Raw genomic sequence first — 24,660 nt, forward strand, 5'->3', positions numbered from 1 at the left:
CATATCCCACTCTGAAAAAGTTTTCTGAAGTTATTACTTTTTTTAGTTTTTTATGCATATGTAAAATGATGATTACAGGAGAAAGTCATTAAATACATATAATAAGTTTCTATTAGGCTAGAAACCTTTAAGCTAGAAACCTTCTTTTTTTATCCTCAATGTTTAACACAATTTTAAATACTAAAATTTAAATTTAAATACTAACCGTATTCATTGAATCCAATTGAATATCAAAGTAAGACAAATTTTATTAGTTTTAGCATGATTTTGGCAAAAAAGGTATTTTTAACTATTTCTCCAGTAAGCTTAACTATGAATGATAATTTTTAAAATTTATTTGTAAATCTAGCTCACTTTCAGAGAAAAAGTATAAATTGCATTTATATACATATTTTAAAAGAAAGCAACATAGTAGCTCATAAAAATATACTTTATACTATGTCAAAAGAAAAGATGAAAAAATATTTTTAGCAAAAATTTTAAATAAGTTCATATCCTCTAAATATACTTCCAAATAAGAATGACTAGATGTGTGTGTGAGTGTGTGTGTGAAGGAGTGTGTGTTTTGTTTTAGTCTTTCAGAAGTTGCTCATTCCTTTTTGAAATATCCTTTCTTTCTCCTTTTGTAGAATGATAGCTTTTCACCCAGCATGCCTAAATTCAGATAAAAGTCTTTGATTCTCAGATTCCTTCCTTCCAGGTGATTTAATTTGGGTTGGTGCGATATGAGCAAAGGAATGCATTGCTCCTTAGACACCTCATTAAAAAGGAGCAGGCTTGCCTTCCCCACCTTTTCCATCCTTCACTTTTTCAAATGCGTATGTGCAGATAAAACCATGAATTTTGTAAGCCAATCCCAAAAAGCCAAAGTTCCAGTGATATACAGATGCTAGCATACAACCAATAGGGATGGAGGGTTGTGGGGGGTGGAGTAGAAGTTCATTGGATTAGACAAAGGAGAATGAAGGGAAGGGAGAGGGGTGGGAATAAGAAAGGCAGTGGAATGAATCTGACATAACTCTCTATGTACACCACAGTGATTTCTACATTATGTATATTCACAAGGTCGGGATTCTAATTAGAATATTTCATTTGTATAAATTTGTTAAAATAGACTACTGTCATGTAAAACTAGAAAGAAGAAAACAAACAAACAAACAAAAAACCCATGAGTTTGAACATGAAAACAGAGGCCAGATCCTACGTCTAGCAAAGCAGAAATTTAGAGCCTAAGTTTCTGACAGTTTAGAATATGACCTAATTTACCCTGGATTACTTCCATTATCTATGTCATACACTCTTCCAAACATATCAAGGATAAGGAGAATATGTAAGGGTCAGATAATGCAATTATTGTTATTGTTGTTGTTTGGATATTTAATGTTCCACTAAGTGCTATGCAATATGTTAGAAAATGCAGGAATGTTCAGAAGTGAAATGAATCTATTATAAGAGCTGCAACCTTATTCTATTTGATAGATTATTAATTGGAATGGACTGCTGGCTGGTAATTATGGCCTTGGGAATTATATCTTTCTTGTCCCAGGCTCCTCCCTTTCTCTCTGTTTCCTACTTCTCTGAGCTGAACAGCTTTCCTCCACCACACCCTTCTGCTATGATGTTCTGCCTCACCTCAGACCCAGAGCAATGGAGTTGGTCAACTGTGAACTGAACCTCTAAAACTGTGAGCTCAAATAAACTTTCCTTCCTCCAAGTTGGTCTCGTCAGGTATTTTGGTCATAATGATGAAAAGCTAACTAACACATGTTAGTTAGTTAGTTAGTTATGTTATTTGCTATTTCATATTGTAAAGAGAAACATATTTAGTTGGGCTAGGTGATAAAGAGAACTTAGGAAAAGTACAGAACTATCCCAGAGGCTGATTGGGCTCATCACTAATTAACAATGATATCAGGGAACTAATGGTTGCTCTAGAAATCCAGAGGTGGCTCTAGTATTCCAAGGCAAGTCTAGTTATTCCTTCAGAAGTAAGCATTTATACCACCAGCAATTTTTCCATACTTGTTGCTGAGCCTTCTTAGAGGTTGGGAAGTGCAAAGGTTACTGTGCTTTTTAAGATTCTTATAGATTCTTTTACACAAATAAATGTCAACATAGTTAACCAAATTGTGGTATAATTCAAATGTTTTCATTTATTAAATTTTTTTCTAACATAGGTACAATTCAATCTAATGTGACCATTCACAAGAAAATTATAGGATATATCAATACATTTTAATTCACATGCCGTATTTGAAGTCTACTGTATTCTAGCAACAGAGCACAAAGTTATATGCTATATGATGAAGAATGATTTATTTTAACTATGACAGTAGATCATTGAGGTAGATGGATATTTTTAAAAATTTGATTTACTGTCAAAGTGAAAATAAAATATGTGAGTTATGAACATGAGTCCTGGATAAATTGGCCCAGCTGTCTTAATGATAGAATATCCTCACTGCTAACTCCACTACTTTCTGAATCTACTCTGTCAAACTGATATTTGTTCCCCCCAGGGAAGAAACTGACAAGGGTCTGTCAGTTGCTACCCTGTGTATTGTACGTCCCTTGAACAAAGTTCTGTCAGTCAGCATTTGAGTGCAGCTACTGAGCATGATCAGATAGTGTGTGTGTGTGTGTGTGTGTGTGTGTGTGTGTGTGTGTGTGTGTGTATGTGTGTGTTGGGCAGGGAGCAAGTGCTTTTAAAATTATCTCACTCTTGGTAGAAGTTCCTTTGGCTCCCAACCATTTCTCTTTTTATTTATTTACCGTTGATACCACCTATTTAACATGTGGTTATTTTCATAGGTCAATCTTAAAGATGTTAGAAAAATGAATACATTTTCTTATAATGGATTCAGTTAAAGTTAAATTCCTCCTTCTCCTCCATTAATTTTGTAATTGAAATTTTGTGTCTGAGAATTGATGAGAATTGTTGATGAGAAAGAGTCACTCAAATTGAAAGAAGCCTGTTTTTTTTTTTATTTTAATCTTGTTTCTAGGTAATTGAACTTTATGTTGTGTTTTTTAAATTACATAAGTATGATTTAGGAAAATTATCAATACATTTGGAGTAATACAAATATTTAAAAATATACATTGAAAGCCCTCTTAGTTGTTGAGGAGTTGGAATGAAACATACTTTATACCAAGCTTTGTTGTAAGGGTTTAAGATTCAGGGACCACAGGAAGAGGTAACCTAGTCTCACCAAATTATTATCTATCTTTCTTTCTTTCTTTCTTTCTTTCTTTCTTTCTTTCTTTCTTTCTTTCTTTCTTTCTTTCTTTCTTTCTTTCTTTCTTTCTTTCTTTCTTCTTTCTTTCCTTTCTTTCCTTTTCCTATGTGTCTTTCTGGACATTAGGGGTTTGGCAGGGTTGAAGACCTTGTAAATCAGACCAAAGTCTGGAAAGCTGGGGAAGAATGGAAGTAATTCATTTTTCTCTGAGTTTACATTTATTCAATTCCTTCACTAAGCAAATTTCTATTGAATACTGAGGCTAGGCAATCACTGTGTTCTCTGTTAGAGATAACGGGTAGAAAGACTACTGATCTGAGGTGAATAGAGATAAACAGACAATTCCAGTGCATTAAGGCACGGTGGGAGCACAGCAGAAAGAGATCCTATTTTGGTTTTTGTTATTTTTTTAAATTTAGGTAAATCTATTTTTCCTGAATCCTATTCTGACAACATCCCTATATTATATTTATTTTTTATTCTTTACAGTTTAAGATGTATATAAGTAATATATACTGAATTTTTATTCCCTCAAATAAGTTATATTACATAATCACTTAATTTCTTCTAAACCTGTTCTCTTTAATAAAAATAGGTATATTTTCCCAGATGTGAAAGTTTCAAGCTCATGTCATTCCTAAGTTACAATTATCATTATTCTTAATTATTCCCCAGTCCATTCATAACTTCTTTGAAGATAATAATTTAAAAAAACTATAAAAAATACAGAAAAATCAGTAGATTAGAGGGAGAAGAGCAGAGGGAGGAAGACGGGATGGGGGAAAGTGCTGGGAATTCTATTACAGCAAATTATAATAATGCTTTTGTGATTATATCAAAATGTATCCTAATGTCATATATAACTAAAAAGAATAATAATAATAAAATATTCCACAAAAAAAAAGAGAAAAATTTCCGGGACTTGCCAAGTACAGCACCCATCATTATTCTCTCTTTAAAATTTTTCTGTTTTATTCCCATTTGCAAAGTCCTCCACAGACCTGAGCAGCTGTAGTTACTTGGACAGCTAACCCACTTTCAAGTTTAAGATATACATTTGTCCTTGGTTCTTGATGTATAGGTGTGGATGTTCTCAGACTGATGACTCAAGTCATGCTATCTTCTGGCCTCTAAAAATCTACAAAATAATCTCTCCCCACCAGTCCTACTTTCTTTCACTTTGTTTTCTCTTTAATTCCATAATTCCTATGGTGACTATTCCTTTAGTTATAACATGATAACTAGCATAAGTTAGCATAAGTAAAGAGACAGAGATATGCTATTATTAAAATACAGTGGATTTTTTAGGTAATTTATTCTTGATCACTTGTCTATAATGAAGTCTAATTAGCCAAACAAATAAACTTCAACAGCTTTCAATATGTTTTCCACATGACCTCTGAAGAAACTACTTTTTAAAATTTCTCTTTTTTTTTTTACTTGTATTAAGTATTTATTATCCAGCCTTTAAAAAAGGAGTTCGTGCCATTTGCCAAAATATGGATGAAAATAGAAGATATGATGCTAAGTGAAAGAAACCAGACACAGAAAGAAAAATACTCATAGAATTAATTTTTAAAGTCAAATATACAGAGATAGGGCATAAAACATTTTTACCAGGAACAGGGGAAGGAGAAGGTAAGGGACAGGTAGAAGTCAAAGGATACAAAGTAGTAGATATGTAAGATGAACACATCAAAATTGTAATGTACAGCATGAGGACTATAGTTAATAGTAGTGTATTGCAACCAGGATTCTTTGCTAAATGAGTAGATTGTAGCTGTGCTTGCCACAGGGTAGCAAAATGTGTAACACATGAGAGGATGCATACATTGACTTTTTCCACTATGCAATATATGATAATCCATGTATACCTTATAACATCATGTATATACCTTAAATATACACAATAAACTTTATTTCAAACCAATGTTTTATTACAAAATGATATGCATATTATTGAAAATAAATTGATAAAGCAAAGATAAATTTGAATAAATGTTAACATTTTATCATAATTACTTTATATCAAATTTTTGAAAATTAAATATTTTCATTATGTTGTTGTTGATGGCTCCCAGTATCCATTCCTCTTCCTCCTTGTGTATTATTTATTTTCTTATTATATAAACTAAATTACCTGTGTTTCTAAATAAACAGTATATGGATACCAAATACGTGTTTTTACAGCTTTTAAAACTATTCCATATCAGATTTTTGAGATGCATCCCTGCTGATACACAAGAGCTCACCTCTTTGATTTTAACTATTTCAATGCCTTCTCAATTTTCTTCAGTTTGTGTGTCCTTGAGTACTAGTGACATCGAGAATATTCTTATATTCTTTGGAAATATGGTGTTCATCTTATGTGAGTTAGTTGTTCATAACTTTCCCCAATTTTCTTGTATGTATGTGTGTGTGCTTACATGAACATGAACCTTCAGTTTGTTTCATGCCTTTACTCACCTAAATTGGTGTTGACATTATACTGTTTTTCTTTCTTAAGACTTAGTCTTAAGGTGCAGTAGTGTGTGCCTATAATCCCAGTGCCTCTGGAGGCTGAGGCAGAAAGATATCCAGTTCAAAGGCAGTGTCAGCAACTAAGCAAGGCCTTAAGCAACTGAGCTAGACCCCATCTTTAATAAAATATAAAAAAGGTCTGAGGATGTGGCTCAGTGGTAAGTGCCTCTGGGTTCAATTCCTGGCATCAGTATTCATGTAGTTATTTGCCTAATATGTCTTATTTCTTTCACTTTTTTTTTTTCTTTAACAGAAATCACTTTTAATATAAATTACTTTATTTGTATTTGTTATGATTACAAATATGTTGAAGTTATTTGTATTCTCATGCAGTGATTTTATTTACTATGTTATTTTCATTCATTTATTTTCTGCCCTTTAAAGATTTATTGAATTTTCTATACTAATTTTTTTTCTTTATATTATTTTAGAAGTTATAGTTTTAAGTCTATCATTTCAGTAGTTGCCCTAAATTTTTATGCATGCATCCTTGACTTACTATGCTCTGAGTTCAATCAATATGAAATAGTGATTTTTTTCCCCACATTTGAAAGAATACAATGAGGCCTTGACATGCTTTGACCTTGATTGTCCTACAATTAGACATGTTATTTTCCCAAGTATTTTAGTTTTTACATTTTTTGAATCCTGTTGTAAATTTGTCATTAATTATTGTTTTGTAACTGATGTATTTTTGACTCATTTACCAATTTTTGTGCTCATCTGTACTTCTTATATTCCAGTCTCTTCTGATTTTTTTCTTACTTTTCAATGAATTTTCTTTTTTGTTGTTGTTACTTCAATACTGAGCTGTAAGAAGCATACTCCCTTAGTCTTTATTGTCTGAAAATGTCTATTTCTCTCTCATTTGTGCATAAAAGTTAAACTATATAAAATTACATTTATTTTCATTCAGTATGAAATGTTATTTCTAAGTTTTCTTGAGGTGCCTATTAATTTTGTAAACATCTCCTGTTTACCTAATTTTTGTTACTCCATAACTATTTGAGTATTTCATGTTCCTTTTTCTTGTAAAAATTTTATTGCTGGGCGTGGTGACGCACGCCTGTAATCCCAGCAGCTCAGGAGGCTGAAGGAGGAGGATTGCGAGTCCAAAGCCAGCCTCAGCAAAAGTGGGGCACTTAGCAACTCAGTGAGACACTGTCTCTACATAAAATACAAAAATAGGTCCAGGGATGTGACTCAGTGGTTGAGTGCCCCTGAGTTCAATCCCCAGTAGCCCCACCCACCAAAAAACAATTATCATTGTTTTTCAGTGTTCTGTGTTTGCATTGTGGTATGTCTTGGGTGAGGATTTGTTTATATTTTCCTGTTTGAAATTCTGCATAATTTAAGTAGGGGACACATCAGCTTTATGTATATATATACATGCACGTATGTATATGTATCAATCAAGGTTCCCGTAAACAAACTCATTGTCTCACTTTTGGAACTCTTTTTCAATTAAGTGGAACTTGATCACAGCACTACAAGGGCTCTCAGTGTCCCACTGCAACCCCTTTCTCCACCATCCTATTTTATGGTGCTCTTCATCCTATAGACTCTTTAAATAGCCCTCACTCAGGCACCCTCTTCTTCTTGGGAACTTGATCATGCTCTTTCCTAAGCTGATACTTGAACCACTCTTCTCCTGCCAGTTAACAGCAGCTCACCTTCCAGGAGGACTTCACTCACCATTCTCATGGGGTCCTGTGCTCCTCTTTAATGCTGCATATGCTTTCAAGCACTAGGGGAAATTGCACCTTTACTGTTACTTGTTTGAGGATTTAGTTAGAGTCAGGCGCTTCCACTATGTGCCCTGCTTCATGATGGCATTGTTTCCTTTTTGTGTTTTCTTCTCTTGGCATTTAATAGACCCTTGGGAAATAATAATGCAGGGACTGAAAAGAGGCAGGGCCTATCATATCATCAATACTCTAGGGAGTATTTTATCAGCTCTGAAAATCAGCTCCACTTCCCTCACAGCAAATGAGTTTTCTTCCCTTTGCTGTAAATATTTAATATGATTAAAAAAAAAAAATGGGATAGATACATCTCCAGGTGAACTGGTACCCAGTGCCCATGAGCCGTGACAGTTCCACTACTTCAAATTTGTTAGACATACCTTCCCACTCCAATCTTTACATATCCATGGAATAATTGTGTAAGTTTTAAAGTAATAACAACTTCCAAGAGTCAAATAAGAAAGAAAATGCTTATGTTCACACTTGAACTGCAGAAAGGATCCACAAGGTATTTACCTAACGAATATTTTCTGTGCCCCTAATAAATACCAGTTACTGTATCAGGTCATCAGAATATAACAGCAAAACCAATCAAGGACCCTTCTCTCACTGAGATTAGGGACTATGTGGGAAATATTTCAGTATTCACACTACTGCTCAACACATCATTAAAATGATGTGAAAGCTTCCAAAGAAACAAATAAGATTGCTTGGGGATAGTTAACATACTAGCTTGACCTATAATTGCAGCAGGATTGAGAAGTCATTCATGAATGACTCCTGAACTAAAATTCTAAATATTTGAAATAGTTAATTTGATGTAGAAGAGAGGCCAGAGCATTTCAAGAAGAAATATTAATGTGTGTAAACACCTTGAGGCAGAAAGCAGACTCGCAATATTGTGGTCAGAAAGAAGACCCAGAAATTTGAGAACAGAAAAGAAGGGAAATTTATTAGGGTGGAAGATGGGGATATTTTTAGGAGTGAGAGCAATTGACCTGCTGGAGCTGACTCAGCACTGCCTAACAAGGTCAATCATGTTTCAGGAACAAAACAGTATTAAAATTTTGCACATTATTTGGCTTTTTCTCACTTTCCACATTGAAAAAAAACTTCTTCTGTAGCTTTCTATGTGCTAAGCAGAAGAGAAGTTATATTCTCTTAGTTTAACAAAGCAGTTACATTTTTACATCAGGATTCTCTTTGGGTGTGTATCAGAACCAGGAATAGAATGTGCACATAAATAGTGTATTATATTCTAGGCATTTAAAATTGTGCTATCAACCAGTTAGCACTTTGTGGAATAGTAGCTGTTCTGTAAGTTTATTGACTGAAAATTTGAAGCAGCAATGGAATGCACAGTTCAGTATCAGTCAGTGCTCCCAAAGCAGATGAAAGCTAGACAGAAAAAAAAAATGTTTATAGCATCTTTTGTTTTGAATCATTCTTCAACACAATTACCTTGTCCTTTCTACCAGGTGGTTGACCAGATTGATACCCTGACCTCTGACCTACAGCTGGAGGATGAGATGACCGACAGCTCCAAAACAGACACGCTGAATAGTAGCTCCAGCGGCACCACGGCCTCCAGCATAGAGAAGATCAAAGTGCAGGCTAACGCACCACTCATTAAACCTCCAGCACACCCATCTGCTATCCTCACCGTCCTGAGAAAGCCAAACCCTCCACCGCCTCCTCCACGGTTGACGCCTGTGAGGTGTGAAGACCCTCAAAGGGTGGTGCCAACTGTCAATCCTGTCAAGACCAATGGCACCCTTCTGCGGAATGGAGGCTTACCAGGTGGACCCAAGAAAATTCCAAATGGAGATATCTGCTGCATACCCAATAGTAACTTGGACAAGGCTCCAGTGCAGCCTCTGATGCACAGACCTGAAAAAGACAGGTGTCCCCAGGCAGGGCCCCGGGAACGAGTACGGTTTAATGAAAAAGTGCAGTACCATGGCTATTGTCCTGACTGTGATACCCGGTATAACATAAAAAACAGGGAGATCCACTTACACAATGAACCTCTCCACCCGCCAGGAAAGATTCCTCTCCAAGGCCCTCCCCTCCCTCCTCCACCCCACCTCCCTCCTTTCCCCCTAGAAAATGGGGGACTGGGAATAAGCCACAGTAACAGCTTCCCCCCTCTCAGACCTGCAACTGTGCCTCCTCCCACTGCACCAAAACCACAGAAGACCATCTTGAGGAAATCAACCACTACAACAGTGTGATGTATGCCATTTAAAAAAACTTTTTGGTTTTATTTTTATTTTCTATATTATAAGAATAAAATAATAAGTAATGAGCACTTTCTACTCAAGCAATAAAAAGCCCAAATAAACTAATCCTGCATTCAACAAAGTGGCAAAAAATCCACCTGGTAAGTATTCAGTGCATTGCTTATGTCCTGAGTTAACATTATTTTAAATGAACATCATCAAAAACTGCAGAACAAGGAAGCATTTGAATGCATTGTTTTTGCACTTGACCTATGACAAACTGTGACCTTCAGATTTCAAATATTTTGATTTATAATGAGAAATGGAATTTCAGATATTTTGATTTAGTAATAAACCCACAGCATGATCCATTTTATTCATGCCTAACTCATCTATGCATTAAAAACATGTCATACTCTTAACTTTATCTAATGCTTTTTAATAAGAAATTTTAATACAGAAGGACTATTTTATTAATTTTTCTAAAGATGTTTGTCACGAGTTTTGCATTATTAAATGCTGAGGATAATATCAAAAGTTTATTTTCTATGCTATACAATTATTAATTAAATGTTCAGCTATATGTGTAATAAAATATTTTGGTCTGTGGAAATGAATGTCAATAAAATAATAGTAAATAATGACAAAACCAAATGTTCCTCAGAATTAAAATGAAGTATTGGTTCATTTAATTCCATGTTAATATTCATCACAGTGGGTAGCAACTTTTATCAGGATTTGGAGGAGATCTCAGTGAGTGTATATCAGAGTTTTCTAAATTAAATGTAAACCATGTCATAAATGCTTCTACACATTTGCATATTGTCCACGTCCACTGTGGTATTTTAGGACCTACCAGTTGAACGTTCTCCATATTGCCAGGCCCAATAAATTGTCCTCACGCTCAGCATTCTTCCAGGATACACTGAAAACCAGTGCATGGCAGATGTGGAATATTTTGCCTCCTGCACCAGCAAGTTCTCTGCCTCCCTGAAAGAACCAACATTCACAGGATAATCAAAGGAAAAATATAGATGTTTCTGGTAACAGGATGTGCTCAGCATTGGCCTGAAGCTATTTTTCTTCACAGTTGAAAGATGTCTCTGTGCTTTTCCATAGAGTAAAAGAGGGCATCTTTTCCTTCTATAATCATATAAAAGTTCTTTTCTTCAGTCTCATTTGACAACTTAGCAAACTGGCCTACCCAGGAACCAAGTTTGATTCCCAATAGCATTGATTTGGACTGAGAAGATGTTTTGTCCCAGTAGTAGAATGTGTTCATTTCCTTTAAAGTTATGGTGAAGAAAGGTGCCTGAAAATAACTTGTTCCAGAGTAGAGAGAATTGCTGATGGAAATTTGTTCATTGTGTAAGCTAAATATTGTGTAAGCTTATCCTTTTGAATATTCGACTCTTGATTTTAAAACTTTAATTTTTGATGCTACAGAGAGGGAGTCTATAATCCTTTCTTTGTTGTCTTTTCTCAGCTATATCATGGTAATTTGGAATACTGTTTTAAAAACTTTCTATTAAGAGATGATAGTTCATTTTGGATAAAAGATGATAATTCTTTTTGGATGGAATATGAAAATAAAATAGGCTTTTTAAAGACATGATCAAATAAGTTAAAGACAGAATGCTAAACTTCTACTCAGCCTGCTGTTTTATGTTCATGCCTTGAACATGAAGATAATGCAAGCAGAATCATACAATGTTTCAGAAAGTTTTAAATCATAAGAACAAAAATCAAGAAAAGCCATAATCTAAAATATATTAACTGTATGATCAATAATTTAAAATATATTACATAGGCAAATGAATGATTGACTTGCTAAACATCAAAATAATATACTAACTTTTTCCTTCATGCATTCAGTCTTGATATAACTCAGGATTTTATTATGTTTCTTGTTTTAAACAATTACTCCCCTTCATATGTCTATCAAGTGCTAAACCATTCAAGATGATGAGCAATCATAGGAGACATAAACTTTTCTTCTTTTAGTTCATCTTCCTTCCTTAGTAATTTACTTTGAATTAATAACCACCATATAGTTTGAGACCTTGACCCTTGCTGAGGTCTGGAAACCAAGCTGGATCCCAAAGTAGAGCAATCTTACAGTCACTAATCATCAACAGAATAGATCATAGACTTGCTTGTAATAAAGCAAGTCGAATAAGTTGAAACATTCCAAGCTGACTAAAGAGGGACATTGAGTCATATGTCTAGAAAAAAATCTCAGAGGTTCAAATCCATCTCTCTTCCTCAAAGTGTATACAAAGTTTCCCTATGAAAGACCATATTTTTCTTTATGATTGGTGACCTATACCAAAATTTCACTCATTTTTAATTCAACATATTTATAACTAATCAGTGGCCTAGAAGTTGAGTTGACTCTCAGCCCCCAAAATGTTATAAATTGTTGGTTTTGCTCCTTCATAGGGTTTATTTATTTATAATCCACTCTAAATGTTACGATACAAAAATATTGAGACTTTTGTACTCCAGATTATTTTATTAATCTATAGGTCATATCATACCATTTTGTCTTTTTGACCAACTGGTGATTTTGCAACATTTACTGAAGCTTGATTATATTTTAAGTAAACTTATGAAATATGGATAGCAATTAATATACAGCATCATTATATTTTCCTTGGAATCCGTAATTAAAATGTCATAGATGGCAGCACAGTTTTTATGATCAGCCAAATGCTTTCAAATTTAAATTTTGAAGAGCAAGCACTCCACATTTTCCTTCAAATCATCACAAAACATAATATCTTTCCTCCTGAAGAACACAAACTGAAAAAAGCTTCTAGTATAAATGCAAGTACTTCTTAATGATATGACACAGAGATAGTGCCCATACTCTTTTGATAGTGATGATCCTATGAAATGTAATACAGTGATACACTGCTTATGATAATATTCATTCATAGTACAAAATAAGATGTATTTCAACAGGCATGGCACTCATTATTATAAATTAGAATAAGAAAGATTTTTGTCTTTTTAGTTTAGACATTATTTTTCCATTTTTGGAGGTTATTGTATCATTAACAATGAAAGGTAAAACATTGATCAAATTCTTATCTACCTTCCAAAATTATAAGAAATTATAAAGAGAAATAAAACAAATACTTTTACATCATGCTTAAGGCTAAATATAAAAAATATCTTCACTAAATACAAAGGCATGCAAAAGAAAAATTGTCCACACTTCCAATATGATATAGTATTCATACTCCCCTTATTAATTTAATAATATTCTGGGCAAAATTAATCTTTTCATAGAAGAGTTTAATTAACTTAAAAAATTTGTTGAATTATAACTGCATCATTATTATTTAATGAATATAGGAATAAGTCACAGTATTTTATGTGACCTTCTTTGGACAGATCTGTAATTGCTTTTAGCATGACTAAACAACAGCCACCCAGTCTCTGAAACTATATGAGACCTTTAATCTGTAGATCCTAATTATAGATCTTTCTGGGTGCCGTGTGAAGAAAAATCTGAGTAGTTCTGCACATAATTGCACTAGGAATGTTATAATCAAGTCATGAATCACTCCTTGCCTGATTTTTCCCCCATAGACTATATGTAATAATCCAATGCTTACTCTTATAATTATCTTGAAGATTTGGTTTCTTTCTCCTAATTTTGTTGGTAGAAAATTTTTCTAAAATGTACACTCAAAATTATAGCAAAAGACTACATTGATAAAATGCCTGTTTTCTAAGTGAGGAAATTATTTATGAGCAATAAAGTTCTTTAAAATGTCATATCGCATAATTAGGTAAAGTGCATGGAGTCTGACAATTACTAGACATTATCACAAAATCACATGACATTTTCTGGTCAATGGGTAGCTATGACACTATAATTATGTTTTTAGAGTAAACATTTTGTAGCTTTGGAATCCAGCTGCTGATTCTGTGAAATAATGATAGACATGCTACTGTTAGGACACTCAGAGTGTTGAACATAAAATTGCAGGTTAGTTACATCTTTGTGGAGCAGTAATTATGTAGAGTGTCATTTCTTTTGAATCCCCTGGATTTATCATTCTCATCTTTGCTGAGGTAAAAAAAGTAGAACATAAAGAGGCTTTGCAAGTAGCCCCCTCTTTGAAATGAAGTTAAATCCACATGGGGCATAGCATTATCTGAAGTCCAAAGGGAAGTAAGAAGGAAATATTGTTTGTACCTTGTAGAGTGAACAAAATAGGTAGATTAATAGATTAACTTCTCTCTGAAACGTTGTGCATATTACAAGTACTCTAATAATAATGTATAAATCAAGTGTTTTTATCTTGGTTTACAAGGATAGAAATCCAGCACCTCCATTTTTGTATTTTGCTGAAATCAGCTGCTTATTAGGTACAGGGTTGACATTTGGTGTTAGTATGACTCTCGAACTTTTTCATCCCAAAACATCACCATTTAATTGTGTTCTTCATAGCCCTGAACTTTGCAAATCTTTCCTTTATTCTGATAAGTTATTTTGACGCTTGAAAAGGGTTATCTAATGTTGTTTTGACATTCTTAATGTGTTTGATCTTTGCAGAACATGAAAGGGATTTCAGGCAATTTAGCTACCGTCTAAAATGAATGAGCTCCTGAATAATGCAAGCCTCATTTTCTCATGTATTATACCAATCACTTCACCTTTCAGCTTCCCCGCCCCCCCCAACACACACAAGTTCAAACACTATTATTTTGGATCTTTTCTCTAAGAAATTCTATTCTCTAGTATTCTTGCCATTGACCCTGAATGTGACACTATCACTCACTGGTATTTCATTTGTGAATTTCATCTATTTAACATTGATCCTGAGAACTAAAATAGCAGTGGGTTCACTCTATGGAAACTTTAAAGAACCAGTGCCTTAGAAACATCCCTAATAAAAGTATTTCATCCTTTTGGTCTTAGATAATATCTGTGATTTTCCACAAATTGATAAAGTAATTGTCAACTCTTCTAAGCACTAACAGGGATTTGAGACCAGTTAAATGAATCAATGTGTGCCTATTATTTGTTGGGGTTCAAAGTGCTAAAACATGATATCTAACCTTTTCAAAGGCTTACTTTATGCCAAACACTCTTCTCAGTGTTTGCATACATTATTTTTCTTATAAAATCATTTCTTGTTCAACATTATTACCTATATTTTACAAATGAGAAAACTATGGCACTGGAAACTGACTGCTCAAGGCCTTATGATTCCATAAGTAGCCAAGCCAGAGGCTATGAGGCAGGAGCCTTTCCTTATAGCCCACATTCTTTGCCCACTTTCCAGAACTGAATTAAAGTATCAACCTTGAATTGTACACAGGTAATCTATAGAAATGATGGTTATCATTTTTTGAACTTGCCTGAGAAAGTCATTGAAAGATGTATAATAAGAAAACCTAAGAGTATTTCTGAATTAGTCAAAGAAGACTGAGCCTCACACTACAGTAGCAAATAGCCACCACATCTCAGAGGCATGAGTTGTTTCTTGCTTTCCTAAAGTTCACTCTGTATCTAAGTGATTTTCTCAAGTAGTCATTTAGCACTGCAGGGTGTGTTGATTTTGTGGATGCACATTCCTTTTCCAGGACTACCAAAACAAAGAAGGGGTGACTGCAGAAATCTATCTCAGCCCCTCCATGCTTTATCAATTAAAACTTGTCACACAGCCTTGCCTGTAGTCCCAGTTTGCCCAGAAACAGGAGATCTGCACCTACCATCATTTCCAATGAGGTATTTTTGGTTTTGTTTTGTTCGATGAATAATATAACTATTTTGTAGACTTTCATAGATTTCCTTTCATTTTCAAAGCACTTGATGTTCCTTGAATCTTGCCATGAATTAAGATGCCATCTTATTTTGAACAGAGATGCAGAGAAAAGAAACAAACCTGACGACAACCCGGGTAAAAGCTGGGTGGGGAAATTGACATCTGTTATGGTGAGGGTTGGCTTTTTTATAGCCTTAACTTCAAAATTTAAATTCTGTCTGAGAAGAGTCACCAACTTAGATTTTTTTAAAAATTCAGACTTTCATACTGAATTTCCCTTTGTCAAATTTCTAAATAAATAACTTTGCAGTAATTTAGGTTACTCTATGAATAATTGTCCCCCAGAGGATTCATGAAACTAATTTGAAGATGTATATTCATCTATCTAGAATACTAAAAGAAATGTATAGCCCTAATACTGAAATTTAGTTCATCCATGAAGAAAATTATGAGGTATATGTAATATTAATGTAGAAGACAGTACATTAGACAAACATCAATTTAAAACCAGAAAATCTGGGTTTGAGTTTTAATTTGATTAATTCTCAAGTATTCCTGAGCAAATTACTTCACCAGGCCTGAGGTTTATTTTAAGATGAAAATAGGGCAAGAGATGTAACTTAGTGGTAGAGCAATTGTCTGGTATACGTAAGGCCCTGAGTTCAATCCCAGGTATTGCAAAAATAAACAGAGTAAAATGAAGATAATGGTGCTATTTTGTTTGTTTGTTTGTTTGTTTGTTTTCAATGTAATGGAACTGTCAAGTCATTATGTATGTATTCTGGGCTTGTCTAATCCTGCACTATAAAGTAAGGGACACGGAGAGTGAAATCAGCGTAAGGGTGTTGTCTGTAATTGCATAAACCCCGATCAAACTGCTAAGGCACCAGGACACACACTTGAATTCTTTCCTGGGCGTCAATGCTGAATTGTAAAATAGGTGAGGCAATATACAAAAGCAGCTTCAGGATTCAACAGCTCTTCAGCCTTCAGAATTATTGGATGCACAAAATCACCAAATTATTCTACCTTGTTCTTTATGTATGTCAGAAACTCTCATAAGGTCCTCTGCACTGAATCTAATTAGGATATGTGTAGTAGGATAGCTAATTACTATTTATCTTAAATTATATTATGTAACTTACATGGAATGAAAGCTCTTCTGTTGACGCAGAGTGGTTTTACACCACATAGTTCAGGTCAACAATACATTTGTTTGCTCCAAAATCACATTTTCCCAGCTCATGTCCCCTGTTTCCAAAAAAAAAAAGATATTTCAATTTCTCTGTTCTATTTTAGCTACTCCTTTATTAGGTCTTGGTCCTGCACTTGTTCCCAAATTGCATGATTTCACACTTTTTATTTCTTACATTATCATTAACATTGATAATAATTATCTATCCCCCACTACTCAGTCCCCCTATTTTCCCCTGCATTCCTCCTCTGAAGGGTACCGCCCACCAACTTGTTAGGAGGCCCTAATTACTTAATGACTGTGAAAGTGTTTTACTAATAGTAAAACCATTAACAAATGTAGATCATTATTTTTAATTTGGGAAACTTCTTGCCAAATTACTCATGTTCCTTGTTAATCTGGTGGGTTGTTTTGTATTTGCCTAGGTTTAATGTTAATGATATATTAATCTTCTCATTTAAAAAGTTATTTTTTTCATTTAGATGTTTTCGTAGTTACTATTATCAAGCAAACCTAATGATTATTTTTAGAAACTTGCCGGTTCACACGTACAAATCTTATGTTTGATTTATTAAATTTTTGTGAATTAGCAAGTCAGGAAATGAACATGATAGAACATTGGAGGTGACTACAACAACTAGCACAGTTTATTAGTGTTTTGACAAGAGTAGCTTAGTTTTAATTGCTTATGATAATATACAATAACAACACATGAGTAAATTTATTAGAGAATAATTTGTCAAACTAATTAATTTCTAATACCACTAGACATCTATTACAACTTCTAAAAAATGCTTATTCAAATAAGAGATTAAATCATCAAGTTTTATTTCATAGAAGTGTTTATGTTTATCAGTGATGTTTAAAAATTCTGACAAAGCATGAACTATTGCTTAGATTTAATCAAAGTTCGTAACATATTTGAATACATATTTCAGGGAGGTGCCTTGCAGAAGGATTGAGAACCCCAAGTCCTGTAGTCACAGGAACTTAACACTTTTATTGTAAGGCAACAATATTGACAACAATAGTCTTAAATGTCATCTGATTCTATTATTTTCTATTAATTCAAAACCACCCTTTATGATACAGAGTATTTGGATTTGTTGACTTCCTTTTAAACACATCAGAGTTGCATCAGATAATGACTATATTTTGCTTATTATTTAAAATAAAAAAATGAAATTCTGTATTTTCAGAGACTTCTGTTTCTAAATGGACTTATCTGTTATTATAGTAAATTTATATTAAAACAAACCCTCCTTATGGACAGGCTTCTCTCCTGGCACTTCTGATGTTTGCATTTGTCACTTTCTTGGTCACTGGGCCTCTTGCTTGAGTGTCCTCTGCTCCATTCTGCTGATTTCTAATAGAGAAAATTTCTTTTCATCATTTAATCACAATCCAGAAGATGTGATGATTTAGGATTTTCTGCTACTTAAAATTCTTAACTCTGCACTTGTCAGTTTTAACAAAATCCTTTCCCAAGCCTTGTTTTAGGGCATTCCAGTCAATAATAATAAAATTGCTCCATCCAAATAGTCTACTTACTGACACCATCAGTCTTGCCTTGCTCATTTTAGATTGCCCCACCTAGTCTTGGACATAGGGCTCTAGCCTGAAATCATGTTATGGTTTTGTAAATCTTAATCTGTGCATCTCTACCATGTATCTGAATCCTTTCATAACTTAAATAAATCAGTTATGAAGAGGGCACAATACAGGTACATGGATTCACAAAACAAAATCCAAATACGTATATAGAAATATAACCAACAAATAATTAAATACATTTAAATTTTTTTTAAAAAACATGTATCTTCTCTTAAGTTATCAGTATTATTGAAGACAGTTATCACACAGAATATTAAAGTTAAAAGGAACATAACAATCAAATTCAATTTTTTCATTTTATAGGTTGTAAAACAGAACTCCTTACAATTTAAATGAACTTGTGCGTATTTATGCACAGAAATGTTTCTTTCACTTGATTTAAAATGTATTTGTGCTAACTTAAAGCAAGCAATTCTTTATAAGAGACGGATCACTACATATTAATGTATCAGAATCTTGGCACAGATGAAATAAGCAAGAAAATTTGTGTTAATACAGAGTGCAAGCACATGCAAAAAGTGCTCAGCAAAAAGAAGGGAAGTTAAAATAATTGAAATTATGAAATAAACTGTCACCCAAAAACATGATAAGTGTATGAGGTATAAAAATGCTAAGTAGCTCAACCTAGTCCTCTTGAATGTATACATATTCCCAAAATACATTTTTTATTTACAATGGGTGTGGCGGCACAGGCTTATAATCCCAAGCATCTTAAGGAGACTGAGGTGGGAGGATTTGAGCTCAAGACAGTTTGAATAAATAAGACATAAACTTTCTTATGTTCATATATATTATGTATTTGTATTAACACAATATTTGGCATTTTACATGTCAGTGAATCTTCATATCAAATACAACTACAAGAATTTGATCTAATTAGAATGTTATACTCATGTATGCATAATATGTCAAAATACATACTGTCAGTATATATATCTAAAACAAAAATTGTCAAATAAAAACTTAAGTAAAGAATAAAAAGCACAGGAATTAAAATTTTGTACTTAAAATTGGTCCAAGTCCAATGGAGTAAATGGAGGTTATACCATTTAATTAAATTATGAAAGTTTAGATACATTTTATCACTTTAAATAAAACATTTATTTTTCTTGTTTTTTCTTTTAAATTTGAAGATAAACCATACTTTGACTAACTTAATGTGTAGAAAAATCTGCTCTTCCTTCCAGAGATGAATTGAACTGATAAGAAGGATTTCAGAGACAGATCTGATGTCTAAATGTTCTCATAATACTGAAAACTTTCAATCACGTTTATATTTATCCATTAAATTGCACTCATTTAAAACCCATCTCATCCTAAACTCTATCCAAATCTCTTGTGGACATAGATGGGACACAAAACAGTACTTCCTATTGACGTGGGTTTCCACATTAGATTCAAAGATAAAAATAGAAAAAGTAAATCGGATTCATAGCTAGACTTGTACTAGAGGTATCCTGTTTAAATTATGCCAAACTTATGTACTTTACTGGAATAAAACATAAACATGCACAAAGTTATAAGAATTTTTGGCCCTTTAAGAAAATTCTAAGAGTTTTTGCATGGTTATATTCAGCATTTACATCAACTTTATTTTCTAAGTTTCTTGTTTTATTTCATGTACAGTGCCTATCTGGATCATGTATATGGAATATGGGGAATTCTTTCTTCTGTTTGATGAAATTACAAGGATACAGCAGCCATCTACTCTCTTTCTCTCTCTCTCTTCCATATATTATATGTACATAGCTAGATATATAGAGGCTAAATTATATAGATATTCTATAGCTTATTCTATAAATTATTATATATATTCATGTTATATAAATTATATACATATATAACTATATAAATGATTACATAGTTCTTATATAAATTTTATAACTATATAGAGAGAGACTAAATTCATTGAAGAAACAATCAGGTGTAAAGTGCTTTATTGATTACAATTTCCTGATCTTCTAGAATTTTCTATTGCTTTTATTTAATGCATTTTTCCTTATAATGTTTGAGGAGATTGCGGTGAGATTTGAAAATACTATTTTTGTGTCTGTAGTTTCCTGCCTAAGAGTTTCCTTATTAATAGTTTAAAATTGTGACATTTACTTAGCTTAGAGTTATAAAGGTCAGTACTCATAAATTTCCCATTGCATGAAATGAAGGAAGCTGTTCTGGATTTCTTGTACGCCGAAGGTCAATATAATAGCTCCTGATTACTTGATATACACTAATCTTTAAGAACAGGGAGCTGGAATGGATTTGGCAGCATGTACTACACAAGCGTTTTAGGGATGTTTCTAAAATGGATCAAGTATGATGAGTGATGCAGCCCAACTTAAGTAGTCAAACACAATTGTTATTTTTCCCTCTGCTGTCAAAATTTAAACACAGAAGCTAATATAAAAACACCTTTCTCCCAAAAGATCGCTGTCTTTTAACTCCTTTCTAAACCCCATAAGAGAAGTGGTTTTCTTAAAGAAGGGATATGGGAATCAACACTTGAAAGTCGTGAAGAAGGGTAAGGACATGTGTAGATCATACTCAGACAGTGATGTGGGAAGCAAAATTCCTATCTAATCTTGGGTCTTGGATATGGGCAATGATGGGGCGGGGCAGGCTTCTATGAATGTGGAAAATGACTCCATTGAAGTTCTTCTCTCCCCTCCTTTCCTGGCCTAGGAAAATCTGCAAATCTGAAGGGATGTAAGGTTTCTATAAAATTGTGGTGCTAATTGCATCAAAGAGAACATAACTTTAGTTTCCAGATGGAGAGATGAGCCAATTTGAGACTATAAGTTCTAAAAATTCCTAGCATTTTATAATAGAGACACCAGTGCACCACGGTATTCAGGAATATTTCAGATCCTATGATCCTTTTTTCTTTCCTTTCCCATATATACGAATGTGGATTTGAGTCCTGTGTAAACATCAGATTTACCCAGGAGGCTATAAATCCTGAGCCTCATTCTGGAACAATTAAATCAGAATCTCTTTACCCGACCTATTACCTGACCTAATCCACTAGTAGGCTTAAAAGTACCTAGAAAATTCTAGTATATCAGCAGGATTAGGATTCATTGATACTATACAGAGACTGGTACATCTGATATTATTTTATTCTAATAGAAATAGCATGAAATCAGTACTTACAAAGATACCTTATTTCATCATATGTGTGAGAGATGAGAATGACTTAGAGGTATTAATTTTAAAATTTATGTGGTGATTAAAATAGTGTTTCCTTTATTGCTGAATTCTTGAATTAGAGATCTATTGAAGGTCAATTTAAAGTGGGGAATATATGACTTCTATCTTCTACCTTATTTTATAATTCAAAGACTAAATATTTTTTCAAAAACAGGAAAGTAAAATTTAATATTGAATTGTTATTAAGAGCAAAATTGAATTTTATGCATTTCAAAACTATTGTTAGGTATCAATATGCTTTACTTCTAAACTGATTATGAAGACATTTTAGTGTAACTGAAAATAATTCATTAACAGCTTTTATTCAGATTTGCTGATGGTGTGGTTATACTAATGTAACAAATATAATTTCCTGACATTGGTAGAAATTTGTATTTCTCATGATTTCCTGGAATTTCATGTTTTTCATTATTTCCCTAAACTTCTAATTACTTTAAATCATGTTGATTAGTTATAATAAATATATTTTTTAGACTATTCCAGATGTACTTTAAACAAATTTTAAGTATCTATTTATATTTTTCATTTTTATTTTAAGGTAGTGAAAGTCACTTTTCAGTTTTCCAAAAATATAATATTTTTGTAGCTTCTTCCAAATTACATTTTCTACTAAATTGTTTTTATTTATATTCAGCTTATCTTTTCCACACTAGCTTTAGCAAACTTAAAATTTTCTCTATACTTTTGTTGTTAATACTGTTTGGCTAAGGTAAGAGGGGTCATATTTGGACATTCAGGATATAAGATAATGAGAACATGGTGATCATTAAAAATTCAAATTCCATAATAAATACTAAGAATAGCTGCAACTGTAAGCAATTCATAGTCTTCTCTGACCCTGTGGCAATTATCCTTATTTGTTTATTTTTGTATATAGAGAAAAAATAATTAGAATATACTGTAACCCGCCCATCCCCAAAATCAAATATTCCAGCAGAGATCTCTATATGTCATTGTTTATTTCAAAACAGAAAATCCACTTTTTCTAACAAGCTGTTTTTTCTTTAAGAAATTCACATTGTTTCTTTCATCATTTTCCTTTAAAAGTCATGTAGCAAAGTGCAGAGACATGCACTCTAATTAAAATGGGTATAAAAATGGCTTCAAATGACCTTACAAGTAATCCTAGTTAAAAGGGAAGAGACCATTTTTATAGTTACAAAAATGGAAATGACAGTGACTTATATCGTATTTCTTTATATGTAGAGAGCAACTTGGAAGAGTTTCTTGGGTTTAATTCCAGAAAACATTTAGCCTAAAATGTACCTTAAGGTTTTATATTTGATTCTTGATAAGCATGCCTTCTCCAGGGCTCCTGATGTGGTAACATTAACTTGATTTGTAATTTTACCACTTCCTAAAGAGGAAATTTGCCATTTGTCGTTTGGGGACATAATATTTGCACTCCCTGCTTGGAATTTGTGTTTATGACAGCACATTTGGGCTGGATATATTGAGTCCTCTGGCCAGGATGCAGCTGTCCAAGCCCTATCATTGATACTGGTATTAATGTGCAGACAGTTCAAGGCAGCTCAGTGGATACTAGAACATGCTGTTTTGTTCCTTGATTCTGCTTGTCCATAAAACAAAAAATCAAAAGGAAACAACAACAAAAAAGCACAAATCTTTTATTTTCTCAATAAAAAAAAAAAAGAAGAAGAAAAGCCATATTATAGTACTTGATCTTTGAAAAGAAGCATTTGGAATTATCAGGGATCTACACGTAGAGAATTCCATGATTTGAAACAGAAGAAAATGTAGAAAAAGTATTATTTACTAAGAAATCATTATATGTAAACTTGAACATTTCATACATTTTACTTTATTCTTTGTACAACACTTACCTCCCCCCTCCAAAAAAGAAAATGTCCCTTTCAAGTTAAATAGGCAAGGAAACCTTATTCAAGACTACTGCTACTGAAATTGGGGTTCAGACTATTTTAGTAAAAAGAACTGAATTTAACTGTGTTGAAACTAAAGGCAGGTGAGATTTTAGTGCCTGGTAAGCTGACAGGAAATATGTTAGAGTGGAAGGTCATTCAATGTGACTACTAAGTGGTTCTTAGAGAAGTGAGTCTCCTACCCTCCCACAGAGAATGGGAGATAGAGACATTCTCTCTCTCTCTCTCTCTTTTTTTTTTTCAAACTGTTTTTATTGGTACATTGCAGTCATGTATAATAGTGGGTTTCACTGTGAAATGTTGCTACATGCACCAGACACTCTCTTTAGGACTATGTCAAAGGAATGGCTCCTAAATTAAGAAAATTAAATATCAAGGAGCAGAGAAAATTTGCAATTGAAAATTTTCTAAAGTAAATGCTCCAGGGAAAGAGAGATCAGAGGCTAGCCAGAAGAAAATCATTATGTTTATAAGAGTATGAGGGATGCTAAGGTCATGTTTTTCACCATCCAGGTAGATGTAACTCCCCTTGTTATTTACTAAGAGAGACTTAGAGAGGTTTGCTTGCTCTGTGTCTTCCAGTTATTAAGTGACAGAGCTGAGCATGATTATATTCTGATCTCTTCCAAAATCTGCTATTTTCTCATTATACTTCTGTCATGTAAAAGTCCCAGGCTAGAGGAGGATGTTGGCCCATACAGGAGGCATTGTCTAAGAGCTTCATAAATATTTTCACAAAGGTCTTTCAACTCTTTTAGGAAAAGAAAGCTTCTCTCTACAGAAGATCTGTTCATTGCAACTATCATATGGCACATGTCTATAGTTTTCAGCAATCTGAATATTTCATTGACTTAAAAGTAGATACAACTTTAGAGCAGAGAGAACCATCTAATCTGCCTGTCTTGTTTTGTTATTTATTTTTAATAAATGTTTCTTAAGGACTACAAGCAATTTTATTAGGATATTTGTGAAAACTTCCATTTAGCCTCACAAATGAGAATGTGTTCTGTAGGACTCATGAGTTAGGTATGACCTTTGGTAGGGAGAAAACGAAATGAAGAAAAAATAAAGAAAATAACTTCATCAGAAAAAAAAAAGCAGTTCCTTTAGTTCAAACCTACAGAGAAACAAGGTATAAAATTATCAAGAATTCTGAAGGACAAGGGGCTGTTCTGTTGTCTGAGTTAGGCTTGGCTGTTGGAAAGATATTCTAGGCTCATATCCATGT

The 24,660-nt window shown here is 33.3% G+C and overlaps 1 protein-coding gene across 2 annotated transcripts in view; it reads left to right on the forward strand.

Annotated features, from left to right (window-relative positions):
- PRR16 (proline rich 16) overlaps positions 1-24,660 on the forward strand; it is a 272,472-nt gene that overhangs the window by 159,317 nt on the left and 88,495 nt on the right. The window contains exon 2 of one of the 2 annotated variants that reach the window (XR_013764771.1): positions 8,983-9,887. Coding sequence is in view for 1 of the 2 variants with exons in the window: in XM_079145678.1 (XP_079001804.1) it covers positions 8,983-9,738 (756 nt within the window). In the remaining variant the exon portion in view is untranslated. Of the gene's footprint in view, positions 1-8,982; positions 11,334-24,660 lie in introns of those variants that run through there. The other variant, XM_079145678.1, reaches the window with a different exon arrangement.

The sequence above is a fragment of the Sciurus vulgaris genome, assembly GCF_902686455.1.
Source record: "Sciurus vulgaris genome assembly, chromosome: 6".
In the NCBI taxonomy this organism is placed as follows: Eukaryota; Metazoa; Chordata; class Mammalia; order Rodentia; family Sciuridae; genus Sciurus; species Sciurus vulgaris.